We start from the raw sequence: 19,226 nt of genomic DNA on the forward strand, positions 1-19,226 counted from the left end.
AGAGCAAGCACCCCTTCCGCTGGGGAGAATTTGGAAATGATGTCACATCACATGATGTGATACCAGTGCCCCAGACGCCAAGGCAGCAACACAATTGACGTCACTGCTCCAGACACTGAGGCAGTCCGTTATGGCTCTGTTCTGGACTTTTATTAAATTCCATATACTGTGTTTTCAACTGCATGTCCAAAGTATATTTTAAGCAAATTGCATAACATACTTCATAAAGTTTATGGCTATTGGTCAAAAAAGTAAATTAAAACTGCTAGTCTGCTGCTAGAGCTGGGGGGGAGGGTGGGTGCAAAGCTAGACAAAAATGCTAGTCAAGGCCTAGTACATACATACACACATAGGAGGCACATGGGGAGAAGGTGAATTATTAGTGTTGCATGCATGCTTTTTTTTCCTTTTTGTATTTTCAGCATTGTTGAGTGTGACACATTCAGACACTGAATTTGTAGTGTTGCATGGACACCCTGCCCGAGTGTTGCTGAGTAGACCAGGTATGGCAAAACTTGCTTAATGTAAGAGCCACATACAATAAATGTCAGATGTTTGAGAGCCGCAAGACAGATGTTTCACAGCCTCAATATTTAAGGAGCATTTAAATTCTTAAACTCACCATGAACATTTACCCAACCCACAGGTGTACACATTTGGGCCCTGTTACATATATGCAACATTGGGCAGAAATGGCCTAAAATTATGTTTTAACCCAGTAGACTCCAGTTTATACCTGGTAAATAATCATAAAGCTTGAAAATTTTTAATTTACCATTTTTATTAATTGTGATGCAAAAAGGATCTCAGCCAACATGTTTCTGTGAGCTGCACAATATATGTCGAAGAACTGCACGTGGCCACAGTTTGGGCACCCTTGCCCTTATACATGACTTCTCACAGCACTTTTACAAGAGTCCTCTGTGTTTTTGTTATACAAACCTTTGGCATTTATAGGAATCGCAGGATACTGCAGTTTCAGTAAACTACTACCCATGAGTCTGAAACTTGCAAATCACCATGTTTACTTCCATAATTTTTCAGTTTGTAGTTAAGACCAAATTCTGTGCTTATATGGATATGGAAGAGGCTCCCAAGAATATCTTGAATTGAAATGACAATGCTGATTTTGGTTCTAGCTGTTCTTCAGTTGCTGCCTATTAATGACTTGTACAACTCTTCCTTCAAATTAAAAACAAGTCTTCATGCAGTGGCATTATTAGCAGGGAGGGGGTTGGCTACCCCTGGTCCCACCCTAGGGGAGGGTGACGCCACTAGTGACCAGAATCACAAAAATAGTGGTTATTGGGGATAATACCATTTGATGTGTGATTTATAGCAGAATGCAGTGAAACATACAGGAGTGAAATATCTGAACTGTGATGAAAAGGCAAAATCCTGTTTTTTAAAGCATAGTTGGCTTTTTGGGCTTGATGTTGTTTTATGAGGGGGCGGGTGACGCGAATGAAATCAAAGAATGATCTCATTCTTTGCCTTGGGCAGCAGAATGTCTTGGGCTGGCCCTGGTCTGCCATCTTGTGTTCGGTCTCAGCACAGCAGGTATGTGGGCTGCTGCTAATTCTAATCTAGGGCATGCCCAGATAATGGAATGCTCAAAACAGGGCACTCTGCACATGATCATTTTGCCCTGAGAACATAAAAAAAAATTATGAAAGGAGGTAAGGAGGAACTTTACATATACTTGGGCCAGATTTCTGCAAACTGAAAACAGCAGCCCTAAAGATCAACTTTGATCAGTTAATCCCTGCCAATAGCAGCAATTAGCAAGTGGTATTGTTTATCTCCAGGGTTTGAAAAGCTTAGCTGATGGTTCTCTCTCTCTCTCTCTCTCTCTCTCTCTCTCTCTCTGTGTGTGTGTTTGTGTAATTTTTTTTTTAAAGTTTCAAAACTAGTTTGCAGTAGTAATAAATGTCAGCAGTCAAATGTATGTTAACATGGGTTGCAGGGGCTCCATGAATACTAATAAATATTAATAAAATTATTATTTAAAATTATAAAATAAAAACTGCAAACATAAAAATAAAAATTCACAAAAATATAATTTATGTCCAGAGCGGTGGTTGTGTTAATTCAGCAAAACATGACAAAAGTCTTATGGCACCAATGTATTGTGGTCGAGGCTTTTGTGGACCAGTTTTCATTTGATCAAATGGAGGCAGTATCACCCTCTGTTGCCAGGTATTTATATGTACAGGGAATCAACAAACATTTGAACATTTAAAACAGATCAATTATGCCCACTTCCACATACAGCACACATTTCTTTTTCTTGCCTTCAAAATTCTCTATCCTCTCACCCCAGCTTCTCTCTCTCTACTCTGGTATTTTGATACATTCCCACCTGTGTCCTTCACTCCTCCAGCTCCACCATTGTCATCTGCCTGAAGGTGTTTTGCTCTCTCCAACATCCACCTTCTTTCCATACTGTACCTGAAGCCATCTTCCAAAATGCCTCCATGATGCCACTTCCCTTGTTTCCTTTAAACTCCTCCTCAAAACCCTCTTTTCCACAAAGTTTTTGGCTTGATCTCCCAAGGCCAGTAAGAGACTGTAACTAAGCCTAAATAAGTGTTCATAATAAATATTTGCATATTCTTCACCAGTCTTTCCCCTTCATCCATTTCCCCCACCTTCTTCTGATGTCTCTGTTATGTTAGAGGGTGAGCCCCTGGGGCAGTGGAAATTTCAAACAACTAGCTTGAGCAGAGGGGCTTGGGGCGCAATCCTAACCCCTTGTGTCAGGGGTAGGACAGGAGGTCTGGTCTAGAGGGTAGAGCCCGAAGATAACATCAGAAGGTCGCCAGTTTGAGGACACCGGCAGCTCCCTTGGCCATTGAAGCAGCTTAAGACCTTGAAGCAGCTGACAAGCCAAGCTGAGTGATTCCACCTGCTCTTGGTGTGAGCAAGAAGCATCTTGGCTGCTCTCCATGTGAGAGATGGAGCTGCTTGTTAGCCTACGTGGGCAAACTGGAGGCCAGAAGTGAGACCAAACCAGGAAGATCCATTCTGAAATGTTGTCGGTTCTTGAAAGAGAGAACCTCTATGATTGTAAAAATCCCCTTGAGGGATTTAGAAACGCCTGCCTATGTAAACCGCCTTGAATAAAGTCAGAGGAGTAATCCGATGACCAGAAAGGCGGTATATAAATACCTAGTTAATAATAATAATAATAATAATAATAATAATAATAATAATAATAATAAGAAGAAGAAGAAGAAGAAGAAGAAGAAGATTATGATTATGACTATGATTATGATTATGATTATGATTATGATTATGATTATGATTATGATTATGATTATGATTATGTCAGTGCTTTCCAGCACTGGCACAGCGGTGCCAATGGGACATGTGCTGCATCCTGCAGTTGGGTGTCATTCACGGAGGCCTCCTCAAAGTAAGGGAATGTTTGTTCCCTTACCTCAGAGCTGTATTGCCCTTATGTCAGTGCTGGAAAGCACTGACATAAGGGGTTAGGATTGCACCCTTAAGAAGGCTTGGCATACAATTGAATTAGAAAAACCTGGGATGTCTATGAAATCAAGGCAGAATCCATTAAAAAGGATATCAGTTGGTTTTTTCCCCCCCTGATTCCTCACAAGCTTATATTGCAAAAGCTGATTTTTACCACAATACAATACACTGTTTTTTCCAGAAATTTTGTGTGAACATCTTTTCTGAGCTGGTGAGTCAAACTCAACTCAAATGAATAAGAATAATATTCATTGTGCATGCATGTCTGGGTATAGATTCCAAGCCCTAAACTGTATCAGTAGTATTGAAGGTCCAGATGTTCACATGCAAAGTTAGAGGATTTTTTTAAGGAGAGGCATTCCTGATTGAAGAAAGCATTTGTTGTAAGGTAGATATGGGTGCTCTAATCTTCTTTGGCAGAATAAGGACCTTGCTGAAGCTCATCCTATATGGGGGCTTGGTTTTCCGCTCTGCCCTCCAACTTCTGGATGATTTGTCCCAGTGATTGCAACCGCCCAGCTTGGCGCTGACTCATCAGTCCCATTTGGGTTTCCAGCTGGTGCACTTGTGCTTCCTGTTTCCTCCGGGCATTCTGGTAGGCAAGGACCAGAGCACTAGAAAAAGAGAGAAAAAGGGCACATTCTATCAAGACAGAGGTAGGGGATCAGACAGGATACCAGTGTTCCAATCCCAAGTCAGAAAAAGCCCTTGGAATCTAGGCTATGCTGAAAAGACTCCCTCTGGATCAGACCAAAAATCCCTCTAGGCCAGGATCCTGCTTTCAAGGGTAGTCTACCAGATGCCTTCTGGAAGCCCACTAGGCACACAAACATGTAAAATGCAGGAATGTAATGAGTTGGCCATGATGTTGTATTCTCTGTAAACACAGAGTGAACAAAGGATGGCAATTCCAAACTTAACTGCTAGTGTAGAATCCATCTGGTATATCAGTACAGCTGTATTTGTTATAACCCATGGTGACCAAGAGAAACTGATGTCTTCTTTCCACGATGCTTTCCCCCTATATTCCTCAATGAAGCAAGCCCCCTATATTCAAGAAACTCAAGACCAGGGGTGTAAAACATAAGGCCCATGGGTGTGATGTGGCCCCTGGAAGCTCTTTATCTGGCCTCTGTACTGTACTGTACAGCTGCAATGAAAATTGGGCTGTCCCAGCACTGCCCTTTCACCAGCACTGTTTCTGCAGAGCTTCTGGGAGGGAGAAATGGAAGGAGGCCTCAGAAGGCAAGGAACACTGTAGGGGAAGGGGCAGACCAAGAGGGGAGAGAGAAGGAGATGCTGGGGGAGCCCAATTATCACGCAGGTCATCCTTTCAGCAGTGCAAAGTGCCATTCCGCAAACCACTCTCAGCTGCTGAGCTGTGAAGTGATGCTGTGGCAGACGTGGCACCGCTGAAAGGGCAGCCGGTGTGATAATTGGTTCTCCATATCTTGAAGATATGATCAAGATTTGCATATTATCTGTCATTTGCAGTTAATGAGTATCTAGATGAGAACAAAGTGCTTATTTCTGGTCATCATCTGCTTAATGAGATCACTTCCTGTTTAATGATGCCACTACTCAATTCTGTCTTCATGAATGTTCCATGAACACTGATTTGCAGGGTGTGGAAATCCAAATAGTGAATTTAATGAATTGTTCAATGTGAAGGGTATTGTTTCCCCCAAATTTGAATTTTATATGTCAATTTAGTTTTAGGCCTTCTTGGTATGGATATAAGGATCTCCCAAGGCTTGGAGTGCAATGGACATTTTTCTGAGTGGGCGCATCTCCCAGCTTTACCTATGTGCTTTGAAAAAGTCTCTTGTGAGCTCCATTTGTTGCCTTTCCTGAGTCCTGCTGTCTTGGCTTCTCTCCTCGAGCTCACTGAGAAGGGTCCGGATACAAGATTTCAGTTCTCTGTTCCTGCAGTTAATGGAGAAAGAGAATGAAATGAGATCATTTCATCCATTGTGAAGTTCATCATTCTGTCATGGGAGTTGGGCAGCTTAGAGAACAATCTGAGTTTCTTTTCATCCTGGACACAAAAAAGGCAACAATATGGTTGGCTAAAGAGGTCTAAGGCAGAATATATTTGTTTACTGACTTAGGCCGCAATCCTAACCAACTTTCCAGCACTGACATAAGGGCAATGCAACTCCAAGGTAAAGGAACAAACATTGCCTTACCTTGAGGAGGCCTCCATGACTACCCGCTGACTGCAGGAGGCAGCACATGCCCCACTGGCACAGCTATGCCAGTGCTGGAAAGTTGGTTAGGATCGTGCCCTTAATGCATTGGTTATAGATAAGTACTACACCCTCTCTTTATGCAAACAAAGGGCTATAAAATACAGTTTCCTGTATCAATTTACCCTTCCTCAGAGAGCAAATAATAGCTGTAAGGGGTGGTGGTGGTTGAGACTCGGCAACTGGCAAAAGAAGGGGGTCAAACATATTCCAACCATGCAGATCCAACCTGATGAAATCCCCCACTGTTGAGAGATCAGTCGTGAACCGGTGCAATATGTGGTCTGGCCCAGTCCCATCTATGAAATACACTGGGCTATCACCACGTACGCTGACACAAGAGCAGCCTGGCCAGTGCAGATGCCAGACTGCCTGCAGCTTCACCACAGACACTGGCACAACTTCTAAAAAATGCCATGCTATCATATCCCTAACACAGTTTGGACACCAGTGCAACCCTGCCAGCAGAGAGTTCCAAATAGAGAGGAAATTGAGGCATGATGCTAATGAAGTGGAAAAGCTTGCATGAGGATGGTACGACCCCCTCCCCGCCACAGAATCCTGAGGCCCTAGGTGACTCCCTGAAGCCGGGTGAGTCTTCACTGCCACCCACCCAGGCAGGGGGACCACTCCGTGGCAGTGCTTCCCTCCTTTGAGTTGCACCCCCTTTGGGCATCAGCCAGCCCGTGGGAGATGTACATTGCTTTCACTGTTATTGCCAAACACCTCCTTACCCTGGTGAATTTTCAACAGACCCTAGTCATCTCCTGGACGCTAATCACATCTTAGAGCAGGGGTGTCAAACATAAAGCCCAGGGGCCAGATGCGGCCCTCGGAAGCTTTTCATCCGGCCCTCAGGCTCTCAGCTGCTGAGCAATGCTGAGGTGTTACTGCTAAAAGGGCAGCCCCCACAAAAATTGGGCTTTTCCATATCTTGAAATATGATAAAGATTTGCATGTTTCATCTTCTGTCATTTGAAGTTAATAAGTGAGGAAAAAGTGTTGATTTTTGGTTATGAGTTGTTTAATGGCATCACTTCCTGCCTAACGATATCACTTCCGGCCCTCAGCAAGCATCATGAATGCCATTTGGCCCTTGGTATGAAACGGGTTTGACACCCCTGTCTTAGAGAGTATTGTACAAAAACCAAAGAATGCATTCTGAAATGGAGAAAGACTGCTTGGGGAAACACGGCTTGATTTATCATGATTCTAATATAAGAACTTGGTATTTTTAACCAGTAAGTATGGACTTCATCAGCATCACTAGATTCTACTTACCGAGCCCAAGTTTCAAGAAGTTCTAGCATCCGGGTCTCAGAGTCCACATTAGATAAATTTCCACTGGCATCCTGAGATAAGCCAGAAGTGGCCCATTTGGAGGTACAGATGGAGGCACAGTCCTAAATGTTCAATCATACAGAACATGTTGGAATGTAGGGACAGCATCACCTGCAAGACACTAGGGGGCAGTGTACACACTTCTTCTGAAAGCTGGAAACGGCTTACAGAGACTTCTGAAAGTCATTCCAAGGCCCACGGAGGCTGACAGAGTCAGTCTGCAACCCAGCAGAGGCTTCTTGGGCTTCTGAATGAGTACCACTGGCACCACCAACACAAAACTGACTGCTTAACAACAGGTTTGCTTAACGACAGGGATAGGAGAATATATCCCTGTTGTTAAGCGATGCACATCTGTGTGAATTTTGGATCTTGGAGTTTTGCCTCAGTGTAACTATGATATTATAATTTTTAAAACTGCTAAAGAAGTGTTTCATTGGGGGTGGGGGAGGCAGAGTGCTATGGGGAGCTGCTGGAGGGCCTTCACTGGTTGGGTGAGGGTGCCATCTTGTCCTTCGCTGGAGCAACAAAATGTCCTGTCTCAATGAAATTATACATATGATCCCAGCTAGACTGGTGGTTCCACAATGGTTTGTCAATGGGCTCTAGTAGGATAGAGAGGAAAAGGAAGATGTAAGGGAACTGAAGACCATTACAAACTGTTTGGCAGCACTCTGAGCAAAATCCAGACATGAAGAACAAGTCAATGGAAGATGCCCTAATGCATCAGTCCCACTTTGTTCAGCTAATTTGAAACTTTAAAATCCAGGGAGAAATTTGGAGGAGAATTCCAGAGGCATCCTAGACTTCTTAGTTGGGCGGTTGGTGAGGCCAGGGCTGCACTCCTAGAAACAAAGCCAAAGCACAGTCAAATGGAAGAGGGACCCCTGTTTTGTGAGCTTACCCCTGAGCAGCTGTCTCCACTACTGCTGCTGGAGGAATCTGATTGCAGTTCCCAACTCCCATCCAGCTCCCCTTGCATGATCCGGATGATCAGTAGACAAATGGTCTCTTGAGCCCGGTAAGTATAAGTGTGGAGCTCCAGGACGTGCTTTTCCTTTTCCGTGAGATGCAACGTGGTGTTTAAATCAGACAAAACCTCCTAGGATGAAAGTGGATGAAGATGTTGTTATGGAAACTGCATCCTGGACAAGTCCCTTTTTGGGAACACTTTGGCCAAAAAGAGAATGAGAAGCCATAAATGAGGGCCTGTCATGGAGAATAGGTCTATCTACAGTCATTAGTTACAGTGGCTAAATGGACCCCCCATGTTCCAAGGCAGCTGACCTCTAAATATCAGCAGTCGGGGGTCAACCTTGGGAGCAACCAAAGTCTTCAGCTTGCCAACTTCCCTGTGGTAGTTGGGCAGCTGGGTACAAGGCACAGCACCAGGGGATGGCATCCACTTTCAGTCTGTCTTGTCCTAAAAATGAGTTTCAGCTGGAACAACAGACTGCTGCCACCTCCCAAAGCTAAGGGAGACTACCTTGGAGAAATCCTGCCAGTGTAATGGAGACCCCCCAAATCCCTGGGGGGGGGGTCCCCTTAATAGATTGCTAGTAGTGAAGGTTGGTGGTCTGGGAGATGTGACAAACAATTCCCTCCTGAGTGATGTGAGACAAGGCAGGTTAAAATATTAACAATAAATTTTTTTTAAAGGATGAAGAATACCAAAACAAAAGAATAAACAAAAAGGCAAAAGTAAGGACAAAGGGTATGTGTGCTTTGGTGGATGGGTTATGGCAATGGTTGGCCAAGAGAACAAAAGGCAAGCTGAAAATAAGTCAAACCACTATTGTGACTTAATAAGTATTTTTCCTACCTTAAGTATTCACACTAGACCAGGATCGTGATCCTTAGACCCACGCCTAGCCAGGGAGGCAAGTGACCCCCAACAAAGCATCAATGGATGAGCAAAGGGGGCTCAAGGCCCTTTTATAATCTGTGGGTGTTAACCAGTGGGCTTGGACTGGGGAAGAGGGTTCACTCAACTCTCTCACTCTTGGTAATCTGGTGGGCGTCACAGTCTAGTGTCCACACCCAAGTTCTTTGTTACCAGTTAATTTGGGGAAGAAGGTCAACAATTGCCAAGGAACAATGGCTACTGCAGAAAAGGGAAAACCAGGAATTTCACCACATCCATGTTCAGAGGAAGTCTATGTGAATACTATTCACAAGGCAGACCACACACCAATAATGAGGGGGAGCTATTGGATTTATGTGCCATTTGTGGGGTTTCTGGAAGTACCTATCTGGTTGCTGCAGGAAAGGGAATGCAGGACTAGGTGGACCTTTAGTCTGATCCAGCAGAGCACTTCTTATGTGTGTAGGGGCCTAATCCAATCCAACTTTCCAGTGCTGATGCAGCTGCAATGCAGCCCTGAGGAAAGGGAACCTTTGTAAAGGAGCAACTGTTCCCTTGTGTCGAGGAGCATCATGACTGCCCCAGGATGCAGTGCATGCCCCATTAGCATGGAAAGTTGGATAGGATTGGGCCCCAAGACTGGCAGCAGTTATTAGCCATGAGGGCTAAAACTTTATTAATCTAGCCAATGAACATTGCAGCCCTATCAGAAGATGGGCACAATCCTATCCTGCGCTGGAACAAGCAAGCCAAAAGGCTTGTGCAGTATCCAGCGCAGGATAAGGGCCAGAAGTGGCTCAGCCAGAGGTAAGGGGAACCATTTCCCCTTACCCCTGAGCAAGGGCTGCTGGCCCCTATGGGTCTCCTTGGACTTGCGCCACCTCTTGAGGTGGCACAAGTCTGAGGAGAGCGGAGTGTCTTGAAGCCACTCTGTTCTCCCCAGGAACGGGGGTTGGGATCCAGCATAACTGCCAGATCCCAGCCCCACCTCCCACTCCCGGGGCTGCCCACCACCTGCCCTCCCCCTGCCCAGGAACGTCTCCCTCCTGCCTTCTCCCCACCTCCCCCCACCTACCTTTTCCTCCCCAGCTGGGCCGTCGCAAGTCCAAGAGAGGAAGCTGGCACGGAGGCTTGCGTTAGCCTCCACAGGCGGGCGCTTCTTGGAGTGCCAGCCCTGTTTCCTCTCAAGGAGGTGCAAACGTGCCTTATGGCACGTTTGCGACCCTCCTGGGCCGGCGCAAGCGACCTGCATTGGCCCAAGGCCACATTTGGATTGCGCCCAATGTTTCTTATAAATATGGATGACCGGTGGCTACAAAGCTAAGACATATCCTACGTGCTCAAATAAGAGCTATAAAGACAACAGCTGGGAATTGCAATAGAGCTAACCAGAGAGAAATAAGTCTGAGGTTGCAGACTCCTTAAGGGGCAAAACAGAGAATTTATGCACGTGCATATTCAAGGATAGGTTGGTTTACAGCATGGATATGATGGACTGATGCTACTTTGCAGATGAGCACTGTGTGTGGGGTGGTGGTGGTGGCTTGTTTGCTACCTTTCTCCAATGTTCAGTCTGGGTATGTCCAAATAAACAAAAACACCTCAAGCCTCCACTACTATCTCTCCTCACAAGGCAGCAAGTCCTGTGTAGTGACTGCCTTGGGAATGTCCTGTTGCTCTGAGATTTGGAGATACGCACATGCTGACATACAAACGCCCCAACCCTCCTTTACCCTCATGTTCTGTAATTTGCGTAACAGATGGCCCTTCTCCATCTTGGGTTTTACAGCCTCTGGGGAGAGAGTATTCTGCAAGGTCCTTTGCAACTCTGCCACCTTGGCCCCAATCCCTGCATTGATTCTGGCTGCAGCAGAGTCAACTCCAGGCAGTGGCTGATGGGTAGGAAGCTTCACAGAGGCCCGTTCTGCCTTCAGGAGCTTAATGTATTCTTGTAACGTCGTCTTCTCATCCTCTTTCACACCACTTGGATCTGGGAAGCTGAAATGATAATTGTGTCTCTTAATCCAGGGTTCTTTTGATAATGGGGAAACTTTCTGACCAATTGAAAGTTGAAAGAGGTCATGTTAGAACTTCTCTCAATATGGTTCTCTTTTACCTCTAGCTATTAATAGTAAGCTAGAGAGGGAATTACTTAAACTGGAGCACTCTGAAGTATTTCTTAATATTATTTTCAACCCAATCCTAACCAGCGTAGCAGGGCTGAGCGGCCCACACCGTATCCTGTGCTGGTTAGGAGCAGGCTGCAGGTCCATTCAGGGTAAGGGGACATTACCCCATGTAAAGCCCAAGCCCGCCCAAAGGACCTGCTCCAAAGCCCATGTTGAGGGGAAAGGCTTGGGAAGAAGGCATAAGATACGTGTAAGCCTGTTTTGCCAATCCTGCCCCCCACTGGGCCTGATCTGTTCCCTGTTCTGCCTTCTCCCACTCAGAAATACCCCTGCTTCACCTCCATTCTCCCTCTTCCCACCCCTGTGCTGCACTGAACAGCATCTACCTGCTCTGGTAGCCGCAAGTCTAGAACTAGCACCAGCAGGATGGCTCAGGCCTTCTTGCCGGAGCAACTTACTTCTGAGTTGTTGTAAAGTGTTAGCAATATTCTAGGTCGGTGCAGTGGTTAGTGCAAGGTTAGGATTGCGCTCTTAGATTTTTTTATACATACGCACACTGACACTCCTACTCACTCAGAACTTGGAGTCATCAAATGGCGTTTGTCTGGAGCTAATGAGGACCAACAAAAGAAACTTCTCCAGACAATACCAAACTAATTTATGGAACTTACTGCTACAAGATGTGGTGATGTCTGTGCGTGCCTCAAGCCCTATCACCTTCCAGCAGGGAGAGCAGCTTGCATTTGCTACAGGTCTAGTTCATATCCTTTTCTGGTAGGAAAACAAACATAGCACATACCCTGCAGGTCACCCCTACATTTTGCTCCAGGTCCATTGTTTCTTGGAGCTATATATATAGACACAAACAGAAATCTCTGGACTCCCCTGCATATTTCTCCATTAAACCATGCAAAACTTTCTTGATCCTATTAGTTCTCCCTGTCTTTGAGCTCATGTGCATAACAGATCTGATGTGCCTTCTAAGAGAGCAAGCAATGCCCAACTAAGGAATGTGGCTTCTGCCCCTCTTTTTCTCCCCTCTTTCTTTTCTTTAAACTGATCAGTGACTTATTCCACAAACCTCACACAAATGCCACAACCAGACAGAAAGTGCCACTTCTTGCCCCAGAGCCTTCACAGAAACAGAACAGAAGAATTTCACAAATTCACCTTCATTTTCTTCTTCCCATCCCCCTGTCCAAACTCTCTTGACCCTGTTATCTTTCACTGTTTGTGACCGCCCTGCACACTGAGCTGCAGATGACCCAGGTGTACCTTTGCTCAGAAATGTAGTCCTCCATGTTATATCTTTGCAAGGATTTCAAGGCTTTGTCCATCACTGCCAGCTTCATTTCATGGTGGGCACTGCTAAGATCATCTGGAGAGGGAAAACAGATGAGCTACTAAGGCCCTTTCCAAAGGTGAATGTTGTCCCATTTGGCCATATGAAACAGCCCAGCCATTATATATCACAGCTCTGCCTCTATTTCAAATTTAATTGATGAGCATTCAAGATGGAGGATTTTTGAAGGTGGTACCTCAGCCATAGAATTTCCACCTCAGAGCATTTCTTCACTCTTCTTATTTTTGAACCAGATGTAAAAGCATTATTTTCTAATTCCATAATGCTTTTATTGATTGGCTTTTAATGTAGTCCTTTTCTCTTGCTTTTACTTTAGAGTTATGGTTCATTTTAGTTGAATTTAATTTTAATTGTTACGTCCCTTCTGAGAATGATATTCTTAAAGATTTGTTATAAAAATATCTTTTTAAAAAATAAATTAGTAGGACAAAGCTGCTGTACCTTTCTAGTACTGTGCTTCCCAAAGTGTGGGTCATGATCTGGGCCCTCCTATCCACCCTTACAGTGGTTCTGCTCCAAAGAGGAGCCATTTCAGAAGACCCAGAGCCTCCAGAAGCCTCTTCTGGCCCAGCAATCCACTCTACACACCTCTGCAAGCCTCAGAATGGCCCTCAGAAACCACTACCAGTTCGCTTCTGAAAAATGGAAGTGGCTTACAGAGGCTTTTGTGGGCCATTCTGTGGCCTGCAGAGGCTTGTAGAGTGGGTTGCCAGGCTGGGAGAGGTCTCCAGCACCACCTGGAGTGTCACAACCCACTTCTGAGGATAAGTTCAGGGGCACTGAAGTTTGGGAACCCCTGTTATAGTACATTAAGGACACAAACTGTGTGAGAAACTTTGTGGGGATTCCCACACTGGAGGTCCAATCACAAAATTCCAGCTCCTTTCCTTCTGTGCCACGATAGAGTTGCCAACCTTCCAGGGTTGGCTTGCAGTTTCCAAAAATCAGCATCCATCTCCTTGAACACTGAAAGCAACCCTAGACTAATAGGGTGTCCTGGAACAAAAATCACCAGGGCTATCTTGGCAGCCCTATGCCATGATGTCATCTTTTTGCCACAAGCCTTGAAGATGAAATTCTGTACCTCAAGGGTGCCACATCAGCTGCAATACAAGTCCTGCCCCCAAATGACACCTAAGGACCAATCTGGTTCCACCAAGATAAGCTTGGAAGCACACATGTGTGTATGTGCCTTCAGTCTAAAGAACACATCTCATTGTCAGTCTAGGCTTCCTTAGCCTTTATACCCCTGCCCCATAAAAAGCATGAGAGGTGTGTGGGTAGGCTGCAATTAGGAGCTGAAGCCAATGCATGTGTCGTGGTAATGCTATCCCACACCTGCTTAGACTCACCTGCTTGCTTCTTAGTGGATAACAGAAACAGCATCTCCAAGGCCTCCAAGCAGCATTCACTGTCAAGTCAAAGAGAGAGAGAGAGAGAGAGAGAGAGAGAGAAGATGGCCAAATGAGCCATCAGCAAAACTAAGTGCAACACAGAAGTTCATAAATCTTAATTTTTTTTAAAGTGTTAATAGCAGCCAAGGGGGGGGGGGGTTGAGGTTTGTCTATCTGTTTTTCACTTTTATCCTGCCTTTCCTCCAAGTTGCTCAGGGCATGATTCCCCTCATTTTATTTTCACAACAATCCTACCAGGTAGGCTAGAGGCTGTGACTTGCAGTGATCGCTGAGTATGAATCTCAACTGTGAATGCAGGTCTCCTTGGTCCAAGATCTCAATACATTGGTGAAGGCAGGAAAAAGACCCTGTTGTTCCCCTGCTTCCGTTCTTCTCTCCTCTGTTGTCACTCTCTCTGTCAATATGGGGCAGTGATCTGTGTTTTTATTTTCTATATAGTGCCATGTACACCTGAATATGTTCTTAGGCTTAGTTAAAGCAGAGCAATATGTTACTCTAACACGTCACTAGTGAAACATTAATATCACTATACCTGTGTCGCTCACATCTCAGAATAGCCTCAACCAAAGGTAAATTTTTAACAATCCTGTTAATTCAGCTGACTATTAGCATTTCTGCCTTGCCTTGCCTTGAAAGAGGAAAAAAGTAAACAAAAACATGTAGTACAGATTGCTATATAAGAACATTCCCAGGATAGACCTGAGCTGGCTCCTCACCTGTACTGCATTGCCAAGTTCAGGGCTGCAGTGTTGGATTCCTGCTGGCCCAGCAGCATACTGATCCATTCCATGTCATTCTTGCACTCCTGCAATGTGCTCAAGAGAAGCTGGTTGGAGCTTTTCAACTTCTTGATGAATCTGAAGGGAGTGGAGAGCCAGGCATTAATTACAATCTGGCTACGCCAAGACCCTTTTTAATTGAGATGCAGGACTTAATCTGGGACCCTTTATACAGTGGACCCTCCACATCCACAGGTCCCAAATCTGCAGATTCAGCGCTCAATCCTATTCAACTTTCCAGCACCCATGTAGTGCAGCCCTGAGATAAGAGAACAAATACGTACTTCCACATTTAGAGGATGCCTCCATGAATGCCTCCCCACCACAGGATGCAGTGCATGCCACACTGTCGCAGCTGCACTGGCAATGGAAAATTGGGTAGGATTTGGCCCTAAATCACCTGTGGTTATGGAGGGTTACGAAGGATCCCCATAGGCACTTCCTGATACTCTCAATAATTTCTTAACTGGAGCCTTTGGAGGCCTCTTCTGTGTTATGGCAGGCCCACAATAATAATAATAATAATAATAATAATAATAATAATAATAATAATAATAATAATAATAATAATAATAATAAGGTATTTATATACCGCCTTTCTGGTCATCGGATTACTCCTCTGACTTTAATCAAGGCGGTTTACATAGGCAGGCGTTTCTAAATCCCTCAAGGGGATTTTTACAATCATAGAGGTTCTCTCTTTCAAGAACCAACAACATTTCAGAATGGATCTTCCCACAACCCACTCTGTTGGTCTCTATGGGCCTCAGAATGGCCCACAGAAGTGACCGGAAACTACTTCCAGTTTTCGGAAGAACCTCCAGTTTCCTTCTGAAAACCAGAAGTAGCTTCCGGATGCTTCTGAGGGCCATTCTGAGGCCCACGGAGGCCAATAGGGTGATTCATGGGCCTGGTGTGACTTCAAAGAGGCCTCCGGAGGCTACAGGAAAGACTGCAGGTGCTGGACTTCAGCATCCACATAATTCCTTATTCATGGGTGGGGGTGTCTGAAACCAAACCCCTGCAGATAAAGAGAGCCTGCTCTGTGCTGAGCATATGCTCTACAGCTGAGCTTTGCCCCGAGCAGAAACTTTCATCTACTCAGTCAAGACCACAAGTCGAACTAGCCTAGAGTTGTCTATTGCAAAGGGCAACAGTTCTCCAGGGTTCTTCCCAGTCCTGCTACCCAAGGACTGTTAGCTGCTGGGGCTTGAACCTAGAACTTGCACAACATGTGCCCTATCACCAAGCTATGGTTATAACAACTGGAGACATCAGGACCCAAAGAACGCTAGTGGTCCTTCTAACCCAGGAGCATCTGTTCAGGCTAGCAGCAGCACTCCAAGATCTCAGATACAGGTGGGCTTCTCATAACCCTTTTAAAGTAGAGATGTCAAGGACTGAAACAGGGATTGTCTGCATGTAACTATTGAGCTATGGCCCCTCCCTAAACATCTGAAGCTGCCTCCTATTGAGTCAAACTTATGCAAGAATTTTTCACTCTCAATGGCAGCTGCTCTTCAACAATTAACAGTACAATGCTATGCAAGTCTACTCAGAAGTAAGCCCTATTGAGCAATGCACTTACTCCCAGGTAAGTCTTATAGGATTGCAGCCCAAGAGGCTTTTTAAATCCCCCCTTTTTAATGGATGTTTGAACCTGGGATCTTCTGTGTGCAAAACATGCTCTTTATCCATTGAGCTAAATCACCAGCTTGGATCCCACCCCCAGGAAGCTGTTTTGTATGGGGGAAGAGGACCTTTTTATTGTGAGTGTTGATTGTGAACAAACTGTGAACTACAATGGAGCCAGGGCACCCTCACCCATGGAGCAGCTGGATTTGAGTTTCCATGTCTTTTGTCCAAGTCTTGGCAGGTGGCAGGCCTTGTTGGAGAAAATGGCAGCCCATGGGGTGGGTGCTGCTGGTGGCACTCTGAAAACAGCGGATGAATTTATGGGCTAGAGGGTTCTGCAGAGAGCATAGGATTTGAATCAAACAAGATATAATCAACATTACATTCATATTCTAGGGATATTTATGCATTATAAGTGTATATGCAATGTAAATATGTGAAAAAGGTGGCATAAGAACATAAGAACAGCCCCACTGGATCAGGCCATAGGCCCATCTAGTCCAGCTTCCTGTATCTCACAGCAGCCCACCAAATGCCCCAGGGAGCACACCAGATAACAAGAGACCTGCATCCTGGTGCCCTCCCTTGCATCTGGCATTCTGATACATAGCCCATTTCTAAAATCAGGAGGTTGCACATACGTATCATGGCATGAGGGGGTCAGGCTGCCAGCAAAGTGCCTACCTGGCAGGGCTGATCTCTGAATCCTCACTATTAGTGGCAATCCACCATCATGGAGTGGGTGAGTCAGGGCAGCATCAAAGAGTGATTCTTGACAGCACTATTTGGAGGCACACCCATGCTCACCTGAAACTCCCACTGTTCTCCTTCTCTGACAGGGCTAGCATTCCCTTCTGTGAGGGTTTCCATCTTGGACAGAGCATCCTGAAGCTCTTTTGTCTGTACAGAGAGAAACAAGGAGCACAGGCTATTAATGGAAATCCTCCCCTCTTGCAGCTTCAAGGCGAACAAAAACAAAGTCCATAGTCACAGCATTTAACTGTCTTGTGGAATTCAGCTCCAAAGAGATGGCTTTAAAAGTAGATGAGAGCTATTACTGTGAATCTGTCTATTAAAGACTATTAGCTATGACAAGTTAATTAAAATCTCCAACTTTAGAGACTGTACACCTCTGCATACCCATTACTAGGAGGCTAATGGAAGACCTGATGCCCTTTCCATTCCCCTTTCCTCTCCGTTTCCCTTAAACAAAGCCCTAGGTTAACCAAGGTGAGAGGTACTTCACTGTGAGTTGAAAGGAAATCCTATGCTCTTCACCAATGGGAAATGGAAGGAGAGGCTGCTGCAGTGGTGTTGTGCAAGGCATGTGGTATGGTTGTCTTCTTGCCTGCAATTACTGAGGACTACACATGTAAGCCATAGAAGCCACCATGGATCAACTTGGACCTGTGCCAGCATTGATCCGTGAAGGTAGATTGGACCAGGAAGGGTTTTAGGATTTCGTGGACACACTGCTGCTGAACCCACTCCCTTCCCAGGCCCAATCCGCCCTCCTCCCCATCCCATCTCCTCCTCTATAGGGCTGGCGCAGGTCTAAGCAGACCTGGCAGCCTAGCACAGGCTTACCCTTACCCCGAGGAGGCCACGCAAGACCAAAACTCCCAGATATGGCCAGGGATTGAATTTGAAACTTTGTATGTCTGTAGGTTTTCATGGCCAGCAATAATCCAACAATTTAACATGTCTGGAAGACCATGGCTGTGTCAAAGGATTAAAATTAATGATTAAAGGTCCAATGTTTCATTCTGTAACTTTTTCAGAACTTCATCAGGGAACGAGCCTAGATAGGACACATTGCTAGAGAGTAGGTCAGAACTTGGGACTTTCTGCACTGCAGCCCCATCCTTGATGGCCTTTCTTGATTCTGATCCAGCATAGCTCTTCTTATTAAACAGGGATGAATTCATAGATGAGGATAAGTCTATTGATGGCTATTAGCCAAAATAGGTAAATGGAACTCCATGCTGAAAGAAAGTATACTACTGAGTACCAGGTGCTAAAAGCAAACATCAGAAGGAGGACACTGCCTTTTTGGGGTGGGGGGATGTATGCAGTTGGTCCCTGTGGGAAACAGGATATTGGACTAGATCAGTGGTTTCTGAACATACCGGGGTCACAGTGCCCCCACAGCCATTTCTTTCTTTCTGGCTCAGCCAGGCACTGCCATTTTGGGTTTCATGAAATCTCACGAGATCCAGGATGGTGGTACCCAAATCTCATGAGATTTTGTGAGATCCAAGATGACAGTGCCTGGGATAACAGGTAGGAGTGGCCACTGGGGACATCCCACGGCACACACTGTGAATGTGCTGTGGTGCCCTAAGGTGTCACAATGCACACTTTGGGAACCGCTGGACTAGACAGACATTCAGTCTGATCCAACAGAGCTTTTCCTGTGCCCTTATGAAGGATTAGATAAGTCCATAGTACATAGGCTTATGTACTATGCAGCTATCAATCATGATAGCTAAGAAAGGATCTTCCACATTCAGAGGCAGTGTAACTATAAATACTTGATGATGGTAGATGTACTACTACAGTAGGCAGCATTGCTTTCATGATCTGCTTCTGAGTATTCAAAGGTGGCACGTGGTTGGCCACTGCTGCAAACAAGATGCTGGACTAGATGGACCCACTTTGTCCTGCTGTAGCCCAATCCTATCCATGAGATACACCAGTGTATCCCTACATATGCTAGTGCAACAGCATCTCTGTTGGCCTAGAAGTCTGCCCACTGACAGATGTACTGCAGATGCCAGAACAATGCTGGGAAAATGCTACACCAACATAGCTTGGACATCACTCAGACACCAGCACAACTCCACCAGGGGAGAGGCCAAAACAGGGAGGAAACTGGGGCATGACTTGGGAGGAAGAGGAGGAGTAGAAATAAAACATACCCTAACCCCCTTCAGACAACGGACCTTCCTCCAAT

At 45.3% G+C, this 19,226-nt stretch overlaps 1 protein-coding gene across 1 annotated transcript in view; it reads right to left on the minus strand.

The window, feature by feature from the left end:
* Positions 1-763: 763 nt before the first annotated feature.
* Positions 764-19,226, minus strand: part of USHBP1 (USH1 protein network component harmonin binding protein 1) — a 45,985-nt gene continuing 27,522 nt past the window's right edge. Inside the window, exons 6-15 of the mRNA XM_066635915.1 lie at positions 17,078-17,170; positions 16,460-16,605; positions 14,573-14,713; positions 13,794-13,852; positions 12,354-12,456; positions 10,683-10,947; positions 7,990-8,187; positions 7,026-7,147; positions 5,299-5,421; positions 764-4,109 (exon numbers count right to left, since the gene is read on the minus strand). Of these exons, the coding sequence (XP_066492012.1) occupies positions 3,941-4,109; positions 5,299-5,421; positions 7,026-7,147; positions 7,990-8,187; positions 10,683-10,947; positions 12,354-12,456; positions 13,794-13,852; positions 14,573-14,713; positions 16,460-16,605; positions 17,078-17,170 (1,419 nt within the window). The 3' untranslated portion in view covers positions 764-3,940. The remainder of the gene's footprint in view (positions 4,110-5,298; positions 5,422-7,025; positions 7,148-7,989; positions 8,188-10,682; positions 10,948-12,353; positions 12,457-13,793; positions 13,853-14,572; positions 14,714-16,459; positions 16,606-17,077; positions 17,171-19,226) is intronic.

Source organism: Tiliqua scincoides, chromosome 8 (genome assembly GCF_035046505.1).
Source record: "Tiliqua scincoides isolate rTilSci1 chromosome 8, rTilSci1.hap2, whole genome shotgun sequence".
Classification (NCBI taxonomy): Eukaryota; Metazoa; Chordata; class Lepidosauria; order Squamata; family Scincidae; genus Tiliqua; species Tiliqua scincoides.